Source organism: Pristiophorus japonicus, chromosome 12 (genome assembly GCF_044704955.1).
Source record: "Pristiophorus japonicus isolate sPriJap1 chromosome 12, sPriJap1.hap1, whole genome shotgun sequence".
Classification (NCBI taxonomy): domain Eukaryota; kingdom Metazoa; phylum Chordata; class Chondrichthyes; family Pristiophoridae; genus Pristiophorus; species Pristiophorus japonicus.
Window position 1 is genome coordinate 199,025,864 of NC_091988.1, and position 21,248 is coordinate 199,047,111.

The following is a 21,248-nucleotide window of genomic DNA, read 5'->3' on the forward strand; positions in this document are numbered from 1 at the left end:
GTTTTTGGAAGGACCTAGACAAGTTCTTGTCAACAAATGGGATTCAGGGTCATCAGAAATGCACCAAGGTACCACTGTGGGTAGGTGGGCTAGCTAGGTGCCTGAACCGGTTTCAAAGCTTCATCGGCAGTGAGTTCTAATTGTGGAATGTGCCCGATTATAAAAGAGAGAACAAATTTGCATTTATATAGCACCTTTCACAATCTCGGGGCATTCCAAAGCGCTCATCAGCCAATGAAGTACTTTTGAAGTATAGTCACTGTTGTAACGTGGGAAATGCAGCAGCCAATCTGCGCACAGCAAGCTCCCACAAACAGCAGTGAGATAAACTGTTGTTTGAGGGATAAATATTGGCCAGGGCAATATTGCTAGTAAAAGCTGGCAGCCTCACTGGAAAATAATGCGGAAAGGGGTCTCGATAATTTGCACGTGAAATTTAATTACCACGGCATCTAACTTATCCAATGAACTTAACGGAAGTAGTTTTGGGGCTGGAGAGCAGATTGAAGCCTCGCTTTGGAAAAAGATGAGGATTTTTGGTGACCTAATCAAAAACTTCCATGATGATGATGGGAGTTGACCACAATTGTCCAGGCAAATTGCTCACCAAGGGGAAGGGTTCAACTATCAGGAGACTTCCTTCAAAAATAGGAGTTTTGAGAGCGTTTTTAGGGACAACTTCTTCATCCAAAGGTAACCTGGATGTGGGATGAGATACCTGGTGTAATGTATTTGCTTCATGGGTTCGTTGCTTAAGAATTCATAGCAACAAATTTCTACTAAGAACTAGTTGGTTTATTAACAAAGGTTTAACAATCACACTGCACATTACCAGTTCATCCACCAGGCTCACAACTACCTGCCTGATCGTGGATCCCCTGAACCCAAAGGGCTGGGGTTTTATGGAGTCTTGTGAACATCACGTGACTGGCCAAGCCACTCCCATTCAATAGCTCTACAAAGGGACACTAGAACTGACAAATTAAACTTTAGAACGTTAAACAAATCAAATTAGAATTGGGTTGTCTGGGGTGGTGATGCACTCCAGTCCCTCCGGTGCCCACCTCTCTTGGAAGGCCGCGAGCGTACCGGTGGACACCGCGTGCTCCATCTCCAGGGACACCCTGGCGCAAACGTAACCGCGGAAGAGAGACAGGCAGTCGGACTGAACGACCCCCTCGACCGCCTGCTGCCTGGACCGGTTAATGGCCAACTTGGCCATGCCCAGGAGCAGTCCTACGAGGAGGCCTTCCGACCTGCCCGCTCCCCTCCCCACAGGATGCCCAAAGATCAGGAGCGTGGGACTGAAGTGCAACCAGAATTTGAGGAGCAGCCCCTTCAAATAATGGAAGAGGATCAACAGCTCTACAAACCTGTGAGCATCCTCACAGGTGCATACATTACAGCGGGGAAGATCGTTGAAGCAGACAAATGAGGTTGAAGAGACGATTCGGTTTGTATCTTGAGAGAGGGCAGGATCGAGCCACTTGGTGCCCAGGTGGATGGCTAGGTGTGATCCATGAAAGGAGAGCTGGCTTGTTGGGCCTAATCGCCTCTCCCTGTTCCTGAACCTTCCTGTGAGATAGAAGCCCCGCAGAGAGCTGTGCAGCAGCCAAGCGGGCAATGAAAATAAGGTCAAGAAAAGTCACTGAAACTTTCTCTTCCTTTTTCGGAGTTGTTCTGTAACATTGAAAGCATTTGGTGGGACGCCTGAGGATTTGGGCTCTTTTATGCCATTTGGTTCTCCCTTTATAGATCCCTGTGCACAAGATGTGCTTGGGAATGAGATCCTGTTTTGTTGCACGCCTTGTAGATGATGTAAAAAAAAAATTGCTCATTAGATTTTTCTTTGCTGCTAAATGTCCCCCCCCCCCCCCCTCCACATCTGTGCTCCCCCCGCCTGCCTCCCCATCCCATAAATGTTGTTGACTCTTGCATTTCTTTGCTCTTTCAACCCCCTTCAGCCCTCAAAGGCTTTCACTACTTGTCACTTGAACCTGGCACCTCTGTGGCACAGTATTAAATCGAGCAATGCCATTACCCATTGAACTGTTGTGGAAACACTCAGTGACACTTTCACTTATCTTTATTTGTTCCTGGGATGTGGCCGTCGCTGGTAAATCCAGCATTTATTGCCCATCCCTAATTGCCCTCGGGAAGGTGGTGGTGAGCCGCTGCCTTGAACCGCTGCAGTCCGTGTGGTGAAGGTGCTCCCACAGTGCTGTTAGGGAGGGCGTTCCAAGATTTTGACCCAGGACAATGAAGGAACGGCCGATATATTTCCAAGTCAGGATGGTGTGTGACTCGAAGGGGAATGTGGAGGTGGTGGTGTTCCCTTGTCCTTCTAGGTGGTGGAGGTCATGGGTTTGGGAGGTGCTGTCGAAGAAGCCTTAGCGAGTTGCTGCAGAGCATCTTGTAGATGGTACACACTGCAGCCACGGTGCGCCGGTGGTGAAGGGAGTGAGTGTTTTTTTAAGATGCTTAAATGGCGGATCTTATAACCCAGGTTATAGAGCAAATGGGTTGTATAGCATTCACACTGCCTCCAGCTAATTTCAAAGTTCTATTTGCACGCGGCTTGAGTGGAACTGATCCATGTCGACATGTGATTCCACAGAGAACTCACTTTATCAGTGCCTAATATAGGTGTGGAAGAAAGCATTACATACTGCAACACCTGGATAGTTTACCAAGGAGACACACGGGCTGTTTGCAGTGTCGTTGTTCTCCTGTCTGTCTAAATCTGGGGCAGTCTGAACAGTGTGTCACACCATTGCCTTAAAACCTAAGAACCTACAGTGCCCATAAAGGATTATAGGAGCAGGAGTAGGCCATTCAGCCCCTTGAGCCTGTTTCGCCATTCAGTTAGATTAGGGCAGATCTGTATCTTAACGCCTCGGATCTGTAACCTTTAATACCTTACGGGTTTTATTATACCTGGTCTCTCAGTTGCCACTGTCCGTCACAATTTGCATTCCAACTGAGACACGACGACATTCTAGAATCATAGAAAGGTTACAGCACAGAAGGAGGCCATTCGGCCCATTGAGCCCGTGCCGGCTCTCTGCAAGAGTACCTCAGCCAGTCTCTATCCCCGTAGCCCTGCAATTTTTTTTTCCTTCAGCTACTTATCCAATTCCTTTTCGAAAGCCACGATTGAATCTGCCTCCACCACCCTCTCAGGCCGTGCATTCCAGATCATACCCACGCGCTGCGTAAAACAGTTTTCCCTCATGTCGCCTTTGGTTCTTCAGCCAGTCACCTTAAATCTGTGTCCTCTGGTTCTCCACCCTTCTGTCAATGGGAACAGGTTCTCTCTACTCTGTCCAGACCCCTCATGATTTTGAACTCCTCTTATCAAATCTCCTCTCGACCTTCTCTGCTCTAAGGAGAACAACCACAGCTTCTCCAGTCTATCCATGAAATCCCTCATCCCTGGAACCATTCTTTTCTGCACCCTCTCTAACGCCTTCACATCCTTCCTAAAGTGGGGGTGCCCTGAATTGGACACAATGCTCCAGTTACGGTTGAACCAGTGTTTTATACAGGTTCATCATAACTTCCTTGCGTTTGTACTCCATGCCTCTATTTATGAAGCCCAGGATGCCGTAAACTTTTTTTTTTAACCGCTTTCTCAACCTGCCCTGCCACTTTCAACGACCTGGGGGTCCAGGTCTGACTGTTCCTGCTCCCCCTTTAGCATTGTCCCCATCTCCTCGTTCTTCCTACCAAAATGTTTCACAATTATGCTGAGTAATTGAGTGGGGTGGAAGTTGTAAGCGATGTGGCTGTACACTCTGTAACCGTGCACGTATCGCTGTAACAGCCCTTGTGGTTTCCTCTCTTTTTATTTCCCAAGTAATCTTTGTAAATGTTTCTCGCATAAAGAAGCTATTGGTTACTTCAAAGTTCCCTTTCCAAAACCACGTTGCTGGAGGGAGGAAACACCCATCCTGCCCTTTCCTCGTAAAGTTAGCCGCAACCTTTTAATGTTTTTTTGATTCGTTTGTTCTTGGGGAGGTCCCCTTTCTGTTCCGGGTAAAGGGTGACTCTAAATTGGGCTTTCTCATTTTTTTTTTTTAAGAAGTAGGCAACCAAAAATGACTGCTTGTTTCTGTGTCTGCAGGATGCAATTTGTCAGACACTCTGAACTCTTGGTTCCTTGTCGCTCAGCTTCATGTCTGGTGAGTGAACTCGACTCCAAGTGTGGTAACGAGAGGGTCCAAAAGATGGACGGTGGTTTTTTTCCTCGTTTGACTGTTGCCGGTTAGATTGGCGCTCTTGTGCGAAAATGCCAACTGCTGAGTACAGCTGGCACAGTTAGTTAAACTTGAGCTAGACTTGACTATTCCAGCGCACTCCTGGCTGGCCTCCCACATTCTACCCTACGTAAACTAGAGGTGATCCAAACCTCGACAGCCCGTGTCCTAACTCTCACCAAGTCCTGTTCACCCATCACTCTGGGTGACCTGTGCTGGCTTCCGGTTAAGCAACGCCTCGATTTCAACATTCTCATACTTGTTTTAAAATTCTCCATGGCCTCGCCCTTCCCTGTCTCTGTAATCTCCTCTAGTGCCACAAACCCCCCCCCCCCCATCCCCCGCCGAGATGTCTGCGCTCCTCTAATTCTGCCCTCTTGAGCATCCCTGATTATAATCACCCAACCATCGGTGGCCGTGCCTTCTGTTGCCTCGGCCCTACGCTCTGGAACTCCCTTCCTAACCCTCTCCGTCTCTCTACCTCTCTTTCCTCCTTCAAGACACTCCTTAAATCATACCTCTTTGATCAAGCTTTTGGTCACCTGCGCTTATTTCTACTTACGCGGCTCGCTGTCAAATTTTTTATCTCGTAATACACCTGTGAAACACCTTGGGACATTTCGCTACATTAAAGGCGCTATATAAATACATTATTTGTTGTGTGCCCGTGCAGTTTTCGCGCTTTGTGCACCCAGGTTACCGTGGCACCAGAAAAAGCAATTGTGGCTAACTTGTTGCAACCCACTTCTGTCATCTCTCATCTGTGCTTCAGATCTAAGTCCTAAAGAGATGTGGGATTGCCACTCAGCTGCCTAGTTTCCACCAGAGGGAGAGGCAGAGAGAGAGAGACAAGGGGGAAGGAACAAGACTGGGGTCCGTTTTAACACGGACTGCAAAAGTGAAAGGGCAATTTGGAATATTAGGCAGATTCTTTCTCACTGAGCCAGACACTTGCAAATGGGTTTGAGTTTCCCCGATAGATCTCTGCAATGACTAGGCACTTGTTACTGTGACTACTCTGACCCAAGTCTTGTTTTGAAGCTTGGAACTGAACCAAAGGTAACATTTTGACACTTGATTTTAAGCTGGTCACAATTCCCGTGTCTGGAACTGCCTTAGAATAATGTATTTCTTCATTTATTTTGGTTCTCTTTGCTCTAGTGTTTGGAGCAGACGTAAAGCGAACTTTCCACAGTGAAATGGAAGGGTTTTAATATATGGAGGCGATGATTACAATATGTGCCTTGAAATTCAGCTCTTGAGATATTAGCACATGAACGATTGACGAGTTTACAAACTTTTCATCTATAAAGCAACAACTTTTATTTATATAGTGCCTTTGACATAGTAAAATGTCCCAAGGCGCTTCACAGGAGCGTTATCAGACAAAATTTGACAGTGAGCCATATAAAAGAGATGCTGAAACAGGTGACCAAAAGCTTGGTCAAAAACGTAGGTTTTAAGGAGCGGCTTACAGAAAGCGGGAGAGGCGGAGAGGTTTAGGGAGGGAATTCCAGAGCTTGGGGCCTAGGTAACTGAAGGCACAGCCATCAGTGGTGGAGCGAAGGAAATCGGGGATGCACAAGAGCCAGAATCGGAAGAACGCAGAGATCTTGGAGCTTTGTTTGGCTGCAAGAGATTACAGAGATGGGGAGGGGCGAGGAGGCCATGGAGGGATCTGAAACTGAGAATAAGAATTTTTAAATCAAGGCATCATCGGACCGGAAGCCAATGTAGGTCAGCGGGCACAGAGGTGATGGGTGAACGGGACTTGGTACGAGTTAGGATACAGACAGCAGAGTTTTGGATGACCTCATGTTTACGGAGGGTACAATGCTGACCAGGAGAGCATTGGAACAATCGAGTCTGGAGGTAACAAAGGCAGGGATGTGAGTTAAGCACCTTAACTGTCCTGTCCCCAAGAGGTCCCAAAGCACTTCACAGCCAATGAAGTACTTTTAAAGTGTCGTGATTCTCTTATGTATGTGAATGTGGCTGCCAATTTGTGTCCGCTGGTCTGTTTGGGTATTGATATGGGGAGGAATATTGGCTGGGATATCTGTTCTTTGAAAAATGCTTTGGGATTCGGGACTTGTTTCTTTTAATTTATTCATTCACGGGATGTGGGCATCGCTGACAAGGCCGGCATTTATTGCCCATCCCCAATTGCCCCTGAGAAAGGTGGTAGGTGAACCTCCCTCTTGAACCGTTGCAGTCCTGTATGCTGAAGGTACTCCCAAAGTGACTTTGTCTTAGCGGTTTGGTACAACTGAGTGGTTTTCAAAGCCATTTCAGAGGCAAGTTAAGAGTCAACCACATTGTTGTGGGCCTAGAGTCGCACATCGGCCAGACCGGGTAAGGGCGGCAGATTTCCTTCCCTGAAGGACATTAGTGAACCAGATGGGTTTTTACCACAATCCGGAAGTTTCATGGTCACAATTACTGATACCAGCTTTTTATTCCAGATTTATTTAATTAACCGAATTTAAATTCCCCACAGCTGCCGTGGTGGGATTTGAACTCCTGTCTCACAGATCACTAGTCCAGGCCTCGGGATTACTGGTCCAGGAACATAACCACTATGTTACTGTACCCTGTTTGTTGGGATGAAATTCCTTTGTCCACTATTTTAATTAAATTAACAGGTCATCACCTCTTCTAGAAAAGACAAGGAAATTTCATACAGGTGTGGGAAGCACATGTGTGCTAACGTTCACATAGCTCAATTTGAAAGCAATGGTTTCAAAGGAATACGAAACATTGCTTGGTAACAAAAGCACATTGCTGGTTAAATCGCCTTTGTACAGTGGTCCAGAAGATAATCTCTACAGCACCTTTCAGGACCACCAGATATCCCACAGCACTTTACTTCCAATGAAGTACTTTTTGGAGTGTAGTCACTGTTGTAATGTGGGAAACGCAGCAGCCAATTTACACACAGCAAGCTCCCACAAACGGCAATGTGATAATGACCAGGTAAACTGTTTTAATGATGTTGATTGAGGGAGAAATATTGGCCGGGACACCTGGGATAACTCCCCTGCTCTTCTTCGAAATAGTGGCCATGGGATCTTTTCCGTTCACCTGAGAGAGCACACGGGGCCTCGGTTTCACATCTCATCCGAAAGACGGCACCTCCGACAGTGCAGCGTTCCCTCAGCACTGCACTGGAGTGTCAGCCTAGATTTCTGTGCTCAAATGTCTGGAGTAGGATTTGAACCCACCACATAGTGGCTCCTGTTGGTGTTACGACATAGTCGTGGACCACAGGGTTTATTCTGGCCTCTTGTGCAGCCCCAATTTTAATCGATGCACCATTAGCGGCCGTGCCTTCAGCTAGCAAAAGAAAGAAAGACTTTCATTTATATAGCGCCTTTCACGACCATCGGACATCTCAAAACACTTTACAGCCAATGAAGTACTTTTTGGAGTGTAGTCACTGTTGTAATGTAGGAAACGAGGCAGCCAATTTGCATATCTGTGTTTTTTGTTATGTTGATTGAGGGATAAATATTGTCCAGGACACCGGGGATAACTCCCCAGCTCTTCTTCAAAATAGTGCCATGGGATCTTTTACTTCCATCTGAGAGAGCAGACGGGGCCTCGGTTTAACGTCTCACCCAAAAGACAGCACCTCCGACTGTGCAGCGTTCCCGCAGTACTACACTGGAGTGTCAGCCTGGATTTATTTGTGCTCAAGTCCCTGGAGTGGGGCTTGAACCCACAACCTTCTGACTCGGAGGCGAGAGAGTGCTGCCCACTGAGCCACGGCTGACAGCTGAGAAGGGTCAGCATATTTTGCAGGAACTGTGATGGAAGCAGAAACAAAACGCCTCCTCATCAAATAGGCCTCAAATCCTCTGAGCTATAACCAACTTCAACCAAGCCCAGAAGATCATCAAAGAGCCCTTCACAAGGCAGTTAGTGAGCTCCATGAAGGACCCGTTGCAATATTATCAGGCTGTGCCATAACCACGAACTGCTAAAGGAAGTTTCTGCCCAAATACCAAACTATATGAAACATCTTTGGTCAATCAGCAGCCATTTGTTTTCATGTGGTTGTTTTAATGGCTTTGATTAAGGCTCTGAATGTTTTTCTTTTAAGTTAATTGTTGATTTAACATTTCTTTCGAAAGGCAGCATTTTCACTGGTGGTTCAGCGACAATTGACCACTGTGTGAATGTTTCTTTTAATCAGTGCCACAATACGTTAGGTTTATGAAATGGTTAATGCAAGGAAAAGCCTGTGACAGTCACCATAATAAACGGCAGCACTTTGAAAGCAAATGGTCAACTCCATTACCTCACCCTCCCGTAATCTCTGATTAATGAGGCTGAAACTGTGCAATACGTCAAGTGAGCGGACTGCTGTTGGTGAGAAAGTTTTGAATGAGTGACGTGATTTATTTGAGAAATACACATGGGGACGGGGTGAGGAAATGACTGGCCTGTGGTTTTTAAAAGGCTACTGAAGTCTTGTGCATTGCTCTTTAAGTCTAAATATTCTTGTATCTCCAAACGGTTCGGGAAGGATATTTCCACAGACGGGTGGTTGTTTGTATTGCTGAAGGGTAAAGATGCAGAAACCACAGGCATTTGACAGCTTTGTTGGAAATGCAAAGTCGAATCTGTCCCAGTAGCTTAGTGGTTACAGAACCCGACTTCCTCAACCAGCTGGTTACAAGACCTGAGTGTTCTTTGAATCTTGCCACTGCAGTTCACACTGAGGACATTAGCCCGTGGTCTAATTTCTGGGTGGAGCACCTCACCATAGTGCAAGGTTCCATCGCCGGCAATTGGTACTGAGTCCATTAGAAGGACTTGGGCTTTGCGGGCAGTTGCCCATTTGTAACCCTGGATCACAGAATTAGATCAGCTGATGGCCTTGAGGCAGTTCTTCAAATACGGGCCGAGAGTGCAGTATCTTTACTGGAATGTGGCATGGAAGGGGAACCCAGTTTTTGTGGTGTGATGAATTTAATAGTGGACCATTGGACTTCCAATTGGTAGGATTGCTTGCAAGAATTCTACATAGTATTTAGAGCTTCATGCAACATATAGATTTAAAAATATATTTTTTATTCATTCTCTGGATATGGGCGTTGCTACTAAGGCCAGCATTTATTTCCCATTCACTTGTTGCCCTTGAGAAGGTGATGGTGGGCTGCCTTCTCCTTGAACTGTTACAGTCCGTGTGGTGAAGGTACTCTCTCAGTTCTAGGATTTTGACCCAGCGACGATGAAGGAATAGCGATATATGTTCAAGTCAGGATGGTGTGTGACTTGGAGGGGAACGTGGAGGTGGTGGTGTTCCCATGCGCCTGCTGCCCTTGTCCTTCTCGGTGGTAGAGGTCGCGGGTTTGGGAGGTGCTGCCGAAGAAGCCTTGGCGAGTTGCTGCAGTGTATCTTGTAGATGGTACACACTGCAGCCACGGTGCGCCGGTGGTGGAGGGAGTGAATGTTGAAGGTGGTGGATGGGGTGCCGATCAAGCGAGCTGCTTTGTCCTGGATGGTATCGAGCTTCTTGAGTGTTGTTGGAGCTGCACTCATCCAGGCAAGTGGAGAGTATTCCATCGCACTCCTGACTTGTGCCTTGTGATGGTGGAAAGGCTTTGGGGGGTCAGGAGGTGAGACACTCGCTGTAGAATACCCAGCCTCTGACCTGCTCTAATCACCGCATTTATGTAGCTGGTCCAGTTTGACATAATGTCCTCATTACAGCCGTGATCATTTCTGTATAATGCTACTTGCATTTCCTACCTGTCCCCACATATCTTTCTCTCTCTCGCATTGGTCCTGATTTCATGAAGTTTGAGATCTAAATTGAGGAAATCCAAGCTTCATCCGAACATTTTTATTTTTACACATTGGTGCAGTTTAATAAAAAAATCTTTGAGACACACTGACATCGTCCATCTTACTCTGCAATCTGCAAATAAAGGGGTATTCCAAGAAACACGGGACACTGTCACCTTGAAAAGCTGCCTGCCTCGGGAAAGGAGGCATTGAGCTGTTTGACGAACTGTTCGTAATGATTACAGCTCTGATGCAAATTTGTTTAAAAACGCGTGGCTTTAACATTCTTGGGGTTGAAAGATTTGCCTGTGGATTTTTCTGCGCAAGCGTTCCCATTGTCCATGTTGTGCAGACTTCACTTTGTCATGTAAACTTGTTTTGCCCATGATTTAAGCAGTCAGTTAGCTCGATTAGTGACACTTGCCCAATGCAGGCTGCGGCGTATTTATTCAGAGCTGGTCTCCCTGTCCTCGTGTAGCGTCAGTGAGTTCCATCGCACGCACAGTACATTGCCTTGGAACTATCGGCGATGTCATTCACTGAACTGTCAACGCTGTAGCTGTCTGCCCTGGTTATTGGCTTCAGATATATATCTATATTACCTATCTCCCGTGCCCGTATTTAACAATGTGGAGGAAAGCACAAGAAGTTCCAGGCGCTGTTTGAACGCCTACTTTCTCCCATCGCAGACTGTCTCAGTCGGCATAAATGACATGCACCAATAGAAGTGCGGAGGAGACCAGGAGGGTCTTGGGATTGGTAGCTTGTGTGTCCTGAGGCCGTGGTGGGGTTGCTACCGTTGGTCTTGCTGTCCCTTAGGGAATGAGAATAAACCCACCTTGGAAATGTGTACAATTTGTTGTGACAACTTTCACAGTCAAATCGGCGAGGGTTATGGGGAGCGGGCAGGGAAGTGGAGTCGAGGCCAAGATCAGATCAGCCATGATCTTATTGAATGGCGGAGCAGGCTCGAGGGGCCGAATGGCCGACTCCTGCTCCTGTTATGTTCTTATGTTAGTCTGCTGGCGTTGCCCAGGCTCCGAGATGAAGAATGTTTCTCACCCGTGGGACCGTTCTCGAGCACAAATCGTGTCCTTCAGGCGAGGATGGGTTGTGGCCCAGTGGGGAAGATCGGGAAGGTCAAAAAAAAAGCTTTGGCTGGTTTTCCGTCTCCAAGCACTGCAGTCGCTTTACCTGTGATAAAGTTGTACACCACAGTATCGTAAAGAAAGACTTGCATTTATACAGCGCCTTTCATGACCTCAGGCCATCCCGAAGCACTTTTGAAGTGTAGTTGCCGTTGCGATACAGGCGAAAGGCGGCAGCCAATTTGCGTACAGCAAGATCCCACAGTGCCGTTCTTTGTGAACCCTTTTAAAAGGCAAATAATTACCGGGAGCGATGGTCCAAATGAAGGATTTCTTTCTTCTGTTCACTGCTGCTTTCTGGGTGTTTTCTGCAAAGCCTGGTGTCACTGGAGGTACCAGCGTGAGTTAGTGTCTGGCAGCAACAGGAAGGCAGCTAAGTTAACACGAGAGAAAGCGTCATTAATCTAATGGGGCTCACCTTAAGTGTGTTATTTCAGCTCCGCCACAGTGTCAGGCTCAACCCTCCAATGATATCAGTCCGTGCTGTTTTAAAATATCCTTCAAATCCAAAGAACAATACAAGAGCGAATGAGCAGCCCATAATTGTTTATTTTCTTTCGGTGACTTTTTAAAGTGTATATATATATATATATATATATTTTTTTTTTTAACTTCTCTTCGAAACGTTTCCACTTTTCTCGGGTAATACGTAAGTGTGCTTTTAAAACATCTTCTCGAATCGTGCACCTGCAGGTGGGATGCAGCTTACGATCGAGTCTGGGGAGGGCATTAGGCTGAGAATTTACATCAGTTTCTGCATGTTAGCGGGGACCCCAAGATTGGTTTTTAATCCGTTCTGCTCCCTCCCATACATCCTTTTATATCATCTATGCACTTTAATGAATGGTTGGGGACAATCTGGTTCTTTTCAGGACTTTCGCATAGCAGGGCTGGCGATTGTTGTTGAAATTAGTGACTTAAAGAAAAATATTACTGGTGATAGAATAATGGCTACCTGGGAGTGATTACAGGGTGTAATCTAATCAGGTGGCCTGCAGGACTTTACGAGAGGAGAGTTGGAATGTCAGGTGCCTTTTCCTGTGTGACTGGACCACTTGGCAATAACTTTTTTTTTACATTTTAAAATGTTTTTTTCTCCTCAATCTGTACTTGTACTACAATTGAATCTGATGATTCATAATTTTTGTATTGTTAACACTTGAATTTCTACTGCTCCCTTTTGCATCTTTTGGTAGTAAGTTCTCGGGGTATTAAAGGGGATTTATCACAGCAAGTTCATGTAAAAAAAAAAAAAAATCTGTGGCTGACGACACCAAAGTCAACATGTAATGGACTCTCCATGGCTGGCTGAGAGTTGCAGGACATCAATTAAAGAAAGAACTTGCATTTATATAGCGCCTGTCACATCCTCTGGATGTCCCACTGTGCTTTACAACTGGTTCATTGCTTTCTAAGTGTAGTTGCTGCTGTAACATAGGCAGGCACAGCAGCCAAGTTGCACAACGCAAGGTCCTGTAAAACAGCGATGAGATCATCGAATCGTGCAGCACAGAAGGAGGCCATTTGGCCCATCCTGCCTGTGCTGGAAGTGAATGACCAGTTAATCAGTTTTGGTTAGGGAATGACAATTTGGCTAAGACACCAGGAGAACTCCATACTATTCAAACCGTTCCATGGGATCTGTTGCATCCACGTGAACAGGCAGGCAGGACCTCGGCTTAACATCCCATTTGAAAGAAAGATGGCGCCCTCAACAATGCAGCACTCCCTCTGGGCGGCACTGAAGTGTCATTTTAGATTATGTGCTCAAGTGGGGCTTCAATCCTTGACTTTCTGACTGCCACTGAGCCAAGCTGACACTTGAATCAAAGGGTTCAGATGATGTCGGATCACGACCCAAATTCAGATAGTATCCAACCTTGCTGCTGCCCCGATCTCTGGCCATTTTAATTCATTATAATCGTGTTTTAGGTAGAAAGAGACATCTCAAAAGTGGTTTGGACACACTTTCTACAATTCTGGTCACCATATTATAAAAAGGATATAGAGGCACTGGGGAGGGCGCACAAGAGATTTACAAGGACGATACCAGAAATGAGAGGTTATGCATATTAGGAAAGGGACTTGTTTCTGTAGAAAAGAGAAGGCTGAGGGGTGCCCTAATACAGGTCTTTAAAATTATGAAAGGAATTGATAGAGTAGATGGTGTTTCCACTTGTCGGGAAGAACAAAACTAAAGGCCTCAGTCCAAGATAGTCACCAAGAAATCCAAAGGGAAATTCAGAAGAAATGTCTTTACCCAGAGAGCGGTGAGAATGTGGAACTTTCTACCACAGGGAGTGGTTGAAGCCAATAGTATCAATGCATTTAAGGGGAGGCTAGATAAGCACATGAGGGAGAAGGGAATAGAGGGTTATGCTGATAGTGAGATGAGGAAAGACAGGAGGGGGCTCGAGTGGAACATGGATGGTTGGGCCGATGGCCTGTTTCTGTGCCGTGTATCCTATGTGATACCATGACTTGCTATGCAGGCAGCAACTTCTTCAGTACTGTACTGGAGGGTCAGTCTGGATTATAGGCTCAGTGTTCAGATCCATTCCCAGCTCCTTCAATAATAGAGCAGCCTTTGCTAGCCCACACCAGGACTTGATAACATCTAGCCTTGGGCTGACAAGTAGCAGGTAATATTCGCACCATATAAATGCCAAGTAATGACCATCTCCAACAAGAGAAGCCCAACCATCTCTCCTTGACCTTCAGATGCACTTCTCATTGCCAATCCCTGACCATCAACATCCTAGGATGTCACCATTGACCAGGAACTGAGTTGGGCCAGTCATATCAACACCGAGTCGACAAGAGCAAGGCCAAGGCTCAGTACTCTGTGACGAGTGGCTCACCTCCTGGACCCTCAGAGCCTCTCCACCTACAAGGCTCAACAACAAGAAGCATTCATACAGCACCTTTAATGTAACACATCCCAAGGTTTCTCACAGAGCCGGTATCAAACTACATTTGACACCGAGCCACCTAAGGAGATATTAGAACAGGTGACCAAAAGCTTGGTAGAGAGGTAGGTTTTACGGAGCATCTTAAAAGAGGAGAGAGAGGCGGAGAGATTTAGGGAGGCAACTCCAGGGCCCAGGCAGCTGAAGGCACAGCCGCCAATGGTGGAGCGATTAACATTGGGAATGCACAAGAGGCCAGAATTGGAGGAGTGCAGAGATCTCGGAGGGTTGTAGGGCTGGAGGAGGGTTACAGAGATAGGGTGGAGTGAAGCCATGAGGGATTTGAAAGCAAGGATGAGGATTTTAAAATCCAGGCGTTGCCGGACCTGGAGCCAATGTCGGTGGTGGGTGCACAGGACAGGATGCGAGTTAGAATGTGGGTGTCGGAGATTTTCATGAGCTCAAATTGATGGATTGTGATGGAATACTCGCCGCTCTTCTGCGGGTGCAACAACACTCATGAAGTTTGAAACAATCCAGGACGGAGCGGTTTGCTGGGCTCAATATCCAGCCCTGCATTACCGGCACCCTGTGGCTACAGTCCATGTTCCATCTACAAGACACCCTGAAGCTACACAGGAAGGTTACTTCAACAGCAGAGACTACATTTCTGGAAGTCATTATCATCATAGGCAGTCCCTCGGAATCGAGGAAGACTTGCTTCCACTCTTAGCATGAGTTCTTGGGTGGCTGAACAGTCCAATACGCGAACCACAGGCTCTGTCACAGGTGGGGCAGATAGTTGTTGAGGGAAAGGGTGGGTGGGACTGGTTTGCCGCACGCTCCTTCCGCTGCCTGCGCTTGATTTCTGCACGCTCTCGGCGACGATACTCGCGGATGCACTTCCTCCACTTAGGGCAGCCTATGGCCAGGGACTCCCAGGTGTCAGTGGGGATGTCGCACTTTATCAGGGAGGCTTTGAGGGTGTCCTTGTAATGTTTCCTCTGCCCACCTTTGGCTTGTTTGCCGTGGACGAGTTCCGAGTAGAGCGCTTGCTTTGGGAGTCTGTGTGTCTGGCATGCGAACTATGTGGCCTGACCTTCTGGAAGTAGCTCATTGACGAAAGCGCTGTGGGACGTCCTGAGGTTGTGAAAGGCGCTGTGGAATTGCAAGTTCTTTCCTTCTGACCTTTACCACTGAGAAGGGGAAGAGCTGCAGTGTCGTGGGAATACCACCTCCTCCAAGTCACACGCCATCCTGTCTCGGACCGATATCAACGTTCCTCCATTGTCGCCGCGATGTCCTGGAATTCCCTCTCTGACACTATTGCGGTTCTAAGTGACGGGGGCGGGTCCGGCCTCCACCTTCTCGGGGTGACTCAGGATGGGCAATGAATGCTGGCCTTGTCTGCGCCGGCCACATCCCGAGAACACGTTTTTAAAAAAACGTACACCCGTATCAATTGAACGAGCGTGATTCACTGTCGCTATCTCCATATCTTACATCACCTGAAAAAAAGATCAAAATCGCAATAACAGTATATTCACTATTAATTACATGTGCTGGGATCCATGTTGAGGCAGTAAAATCTTATTTCATGGTTCAGATAAGAACTTTCAACTAAGCTTCATCCACATGGATTAAATCATAGTCACTTAACAAGGTTACTGGGTGTCAGACCTCCCTGGTATACGTTCTGATAAATACAAGACCCTGCTACTTCTATAGCTTCTTGTGAAATTGATCCCAGTGTCCGCAAGTTCAGTTAGGTTATCAGTACTATATCACCTCTGCTAAAATTGTGGCAGGAACACAGGTTGCACTTCACAGAAAGATTTGCATTTATATAGCGCCTTTCACGACCACTGGATGTCCCAAAGCGCTTTACAGCCAATGAAGTACTTTTGGAGTGCAGTCGCTGTTGTAATGTGAGAAACGTGACAGCCAATTTGCATACAGCAAGCTCCCACAAACAGTAATGTGATAATGACCAGATAATCTGCTTTAGTGATGTTGATTGAGGGATAAATATTAGCCCCAGGACACCGAGGAGAACTCAGCTGCTCTTCGAAATAGTGCTCTGGGATCTTTTACATCCGCCTGAGAGAGCAGACGGGGCTTCTGTTTGACATCTCATCCGAAAGACGGCACCTCCGACAGTGCAGCACTCCCTCAGCATTGCACTGGAGTGTCGGCCTGGATTTATGTGCTCAAGTCTCTGGAATGGGACTTGAACCCACAACCTTCTGACTCAGGCGAGGGTACTACCCACTGAGCCACACTGAAACATGGTATCCGCTGTCACCAATAAATAACGCTCTCCAAAATCAAAATAAAACCATTGTGATGGACTCCTGCTGCTCGCATTTTTTTTAAGTAGGGCAAGTGATTTGACTCCATGTATTCCCACATCAAATCAGGAATTTCCCACCATGACGCATCATCTGCCCAAGTACTGCAGTTTGTTTGCATCAAAAAGCCCCAGAGGCAGTGGTAATATCATTTTCAGAGCTGTCACTTGCTGCACCATTTCACCTACCCTCACAATGGCACACACTTTGTGGCATGTTTCAGGTATTGAAATCACGTCATTTGAACTTCTTTGTGCTGCTGCTTTCTAACACACCTAACGCATGCAGGCTTGTGTTGGCAAAATGTATTGTATGTGTTCAGAGATATTTACTGCTTGGTGGATATATTAGGCTTTGAAAAAAAAATACATAGAAAGAAAGACTTGCACTTATCTAGCGCCTTTCATGACCACCGGACGCCTCAAAGCGCTTCACAGCCAATGAAGTACTTTTGGAGTGTAGTCACTGTTGTAATGTGGGACAGGAGGAGGCCATTCAGCCCCTCGAGCCTTTTCCGCCATTCAGTGAGATCATGACTGATTCGCGATCTAACGCCATATACCCGCCTTTGCCCCATATCCTGCAATATCTTTGGTTAACAGAAAGCTATCAATCTCAGATTTAAAATTGACAATTGACCCAGCATCAGTTGCCGTTTGTGGAAGAGAGTTCCAAACCTCTCCCACCCTTTGTGTGTAGATGTGTTTCCTAATTTCACTCCTGAAAGGTTGCCTCTAATTTTTAGACTCTGCCCCTAGTCCTAGACTCCCCAATTAGTGGGAATAATTTCTCTCTGTTTACTCTATTTGTTTTCCTTAATATCTTGAAAACTTCAATCAGGTCACCCCTTAACCTTCTAAATTCCAGGGAATACAGCCCTGGTTTGTGTAATCTCTCCTCGTAACTTAAGTCTGGGTATCATTCTGGTAAACCTACGCTGCACTCCCTCCAAGGCCAATATATTCTCCCTAAGGTGTGGTCTAACCAGGGCTTTGTACAGCTACAGCATAACTTCTGCCCCCTTGTACTCGAGTCCTCGAGATATAAAGGCCAGCATCCCATTAGCCTTTTTGATTATTTTCTGCACCTGTTGATGACACGTTAATGTATGAACCTGGATCCCCAAGTCTCTGTGGACATCTGCTGTTTTTCCCTTTCACCATTTAGAAAGCCCCCTGCTCTATCCTTTTTAGGTTCAAAGTGCATGACCTCACATTTGCCTACATTGAAATCCATTTGCCACAGTTTTGTCCATTCACTTCAATATATGGAAACAATAAATTACTGTTGTAGCGTTGCACTATCTAACCCTGACTTGGGATATTGCCCATCACTTTAATTGCCTCTTTAGAAACAGTCATAGGCCATTCTGCCCCTCGAGTCTGTTCCTCCATTCAATTAGATCATGGCTGATCTGTAACTTTACTCCATCTACCTGCCTTGGTTCCCTATCCCTTCGTAATCTTGCCTAACAAAAATCTGTCAATCAGTTTTACATTTCCATTTGCCCTAGCCTTTTTGGGGAAGAGTTCCAAATTTCCACTGCCGTTGTGTGAAGAAATGCTTACTGACATGGTTATGTCCCCTTGCGTTCTCTATCCTATACAATCCTAACCGTTTTATGATACAATCTTAGTTTTGACATTTTCAATTGCACCCACCCCCCCACCAGCCTCAACAGCTTGTTGGGGGAGAGAGTTCCAGATTCCCACTGCCCGTTGTGTGAAGAAGTGCTCCCTGACATCACCCCTGAACGGCCTGGCTCTAATTTTAAGGTTACGCCCCCTTGCTCTGGACTCCACCGCCCCCCACCCCCCACCAGAGTAAACAGTTTCTCTCTCTCTACCCTATTAAATACTTTAATTATCTCAAACACCTCCATTAGATCACCCCTTAATCTTCTATACCCGAGGAAATCCATGCAACCTGTCCTCATAATTTAACCCTTTTAGCCGCAGTTAAGATCTGATGTAATTTTTTATAATAAATATATCATTAGTGGCATAAAATGAACAGGACAACTCTTGTGTACTGAGGATATAATTATTCAGTATCTTTGCATCAAACTATACGGGATTGAGACTAATTGGTTAGCTCTTTCAAAGAGCTGGCACAGGCATGATTGACTTCCTTCTGTGCTGTATGATTTTATGCTAGAGGGAGATACATGACCAATCCAGTTATGGCCAAGGTTCCCAGAGAGTGGTCCAGTGAGTTGTCGCTACTTGCCCTAAGCAGACGAACCACGAGGCTGATTCTTTGCCCCCCGAGGACTGAGCTATGAAAGCTGCGGGAAGTTTTGGTTTTTCAGCCTTAAAAGGTAACTGATGGGCAATGTTCATTTTTTTTGGGGGGGGGGGGCGGGGGGGGGGCCGCACAGCCCATTCAAAATTCCACGCGCACGTTTTTTCCCTTTAAAATCCGGTGAGCAAGCTGCGTGGGATCTCCAGAGCGCTGCACAGCCGCGTAGCTTAAAGAGAACATTGCTGAGGGGGTGATCTTGTAGATTTATAAAATGCTAACTAGTATGGACAAGGTACATTCAGAAAATTACTTCTTAATAAACAACAACTTGCATTTATATAATATATCATATAAAATTATAGATTGCAGAGGGACGTGATCGGGGCCCAGGAGAAGCGTGAGTTCGGGGCCCAGGGGCAGCACGGGCCCAGCCCACACTGTGCGATATGTGGGCGCACTAGGTCAGTGCAGCAGAGCTGGTCTCCAGTCGTCCTGGGTAACCCTTGCCCCTGGACCAAGGCCTAGCTCTGTCAAGCCCGTGTGGTGGCTGGTGTGCAACGGCCATCCCATGTTAAAAAAATCCACGCACAGGCATCTTCCACCCCTTCAGGATGTAGTTCGGGATCTGGAATATTAGGCCCTTCATTGAAACATCTTGACTTCTTGTGAAACATTGTGAACTTTTGACGTGGAAGTGGGTCATTCTCGATTCGTGGGACTGCCTATGATGATGGATGAATATAAAATAAAAACAGAAAATGCTGGAAACACTCAGCAGGTCAGGCAGCATCTGTGGAGAGAGAAACAGAGTTAACGTTTCAGGTCGGTGACCTTTTCATCAGAACTGGGAAAAGTTAGAGATGTAACAGATTTTTAAGCAAGTGCAGGAGCAGGGAAAGTGGGGGAGGGGAGGAAAGAACAAGGGGGGAAGGTCAGTGATCAGGTGGAAGGCAGGAGAGATTAGAGAGACAAAAGGTATGATGGTGCAAGGCAAAAGGAGATGGTAGTGGGGCAAGTTAAGAAACAAAAAATAAGTCTGGATAGGGTGAAAATGGAGATGGCAGAATCATCATCAGCTGCCATGGGCAAGAGAGGAAAACCAGAAAAAAAGTTTTAAGAACAATTAAATATAGGGGCAGAGGTTACACTCTGAAATTGTTGAACTCGATGTTGAGTCCAGAAGGCTATAAAGTGCCTTAAGGAAAGACTGTTCCTCGAGCTTGCGTTGAGCAAGAGGCCGAGGTCGGAGTGGGGAATTCAAGTTGCATTTATGTAACACCTTGAACATAGTAAAAAGCCGCAAGACGCTTCACGGGGACGTAACCTGACACCAGGCCAAAGAAGGAAACATTAGGACCAGTGACTAAAAGCTTGGACAAAGAGGTAGGTTTTAAGGAGCGTCTTAAAGGAGGAGAGAAAGGCGGGGGGGAATTCCTGAGCTCCCGAGCCGAGATGGCCCAAGGCATGGCCACCAGTGGTTAGACGAGGGAAGTGAGGGGTGGACAATAGGCCAGAGTTGGAGGCACGTGGAAACCGATGTTGGGAGGTTCTTCACACACACACTGATCAATATATCGAATTAACTTCCAGGTAAATATTAGAAGCCGAAGCCTTGGAATCGTTGATGAATCAGTTGGGTGCCATGATGGGAGGAGGGCAGTAAGTCCTTCAGGAAGGATGGACTGAATGGCTTTCCTCGTCCACATGTGACTTGTGAACACACTAAATGATTGAATTTGTACTTCTGTAGTCAGTGAATTTGCTTGTTGTGACTTTGCCTGTACAATCGCGAATACTGTGTGGAATTTGCGAGGATTTAAAGGAATGACTGCAGCTTCAAAACGTTGCCCTCGTCCGACCACTGTCTGAGTTTTGACCGACCTTTATATGCTGTCATATAATAGCACTGACTTTTGCAGCCGATTACTGGTGAGTAACAAATCAGTTAGCTGTAGCATGGTTGGAATGGATGTAGCAAAGGCTCCCAGCAATGCATATGTTTCACTGTAACCGTAATAGTGCAGATGGTGTATGGCTCCCTCTAGTGACTTTGGGCAGCAAACCTCCATCTCACATAGCCTTCTCACGCTGTAGCTTTTAGAGCAATGAGAAAGGCAGCGTAGGGGATAAGTAAATGGGCCACTGAATAGGATTTATATTGGTCAGGATCGAGTTTTGGTCATTGGTGGGATATCCATCGTAGTTCACGAAAGGGCTTGCATTTATATAGTACCTACCTCTTAGAAACATTTGTGCTTTGGATACATAGTGTAGGAATAGTCTCTGGTCAGAAGGTTGTGGGTTCAAGTCCCATTCCCAGACTTCACCACACAATCTAGGCTGACACTCCCAGTGCAGTGCTGAGGGAGTGCTGCATTGTCAGAGGTGCCGTCTTTCGGATGAGATGTTAAACCGAGGCCCCGCCTGCCCCCTCAGGTGGATGTAAAAGATCCCATGGCACTATTTCAAAGAAAAGCAGGCGTTCTCCCCAGTGTTCCAATATTTATCCCTCAATCAACGTCATTACAACGGATTATCTGG

At 46.4% G+C, this 21,248-nt stretch overlaps 1 protein-coding gene across 3 annotated transcripts in view; it reads left to right on the forward strand.

Annotated features, from left to right (window-relative positions):
• Positions 1-21,248, forward strand: part of uqcc1 (ubiquinol-cytochrome c reductase complex assembly factor 1) — an 86,127-nt gene that overhangs the window by 3,923 nt on the left and 60,956 nt on the right. For all 3 annotated transcript variants that reach the window (XM_070896403.1, XM_070896404.1, XM_070896405.1), the window contains one exon: positions 4,127-4,184. In XM_070896403.1, the coding sequence (XP_070752504.1) occupies positions 4,127-4,184 (58 nt within the window). The remainder of the gene's footprint in view (positions 1-4,126; positions 4,185-21,248) is intronic.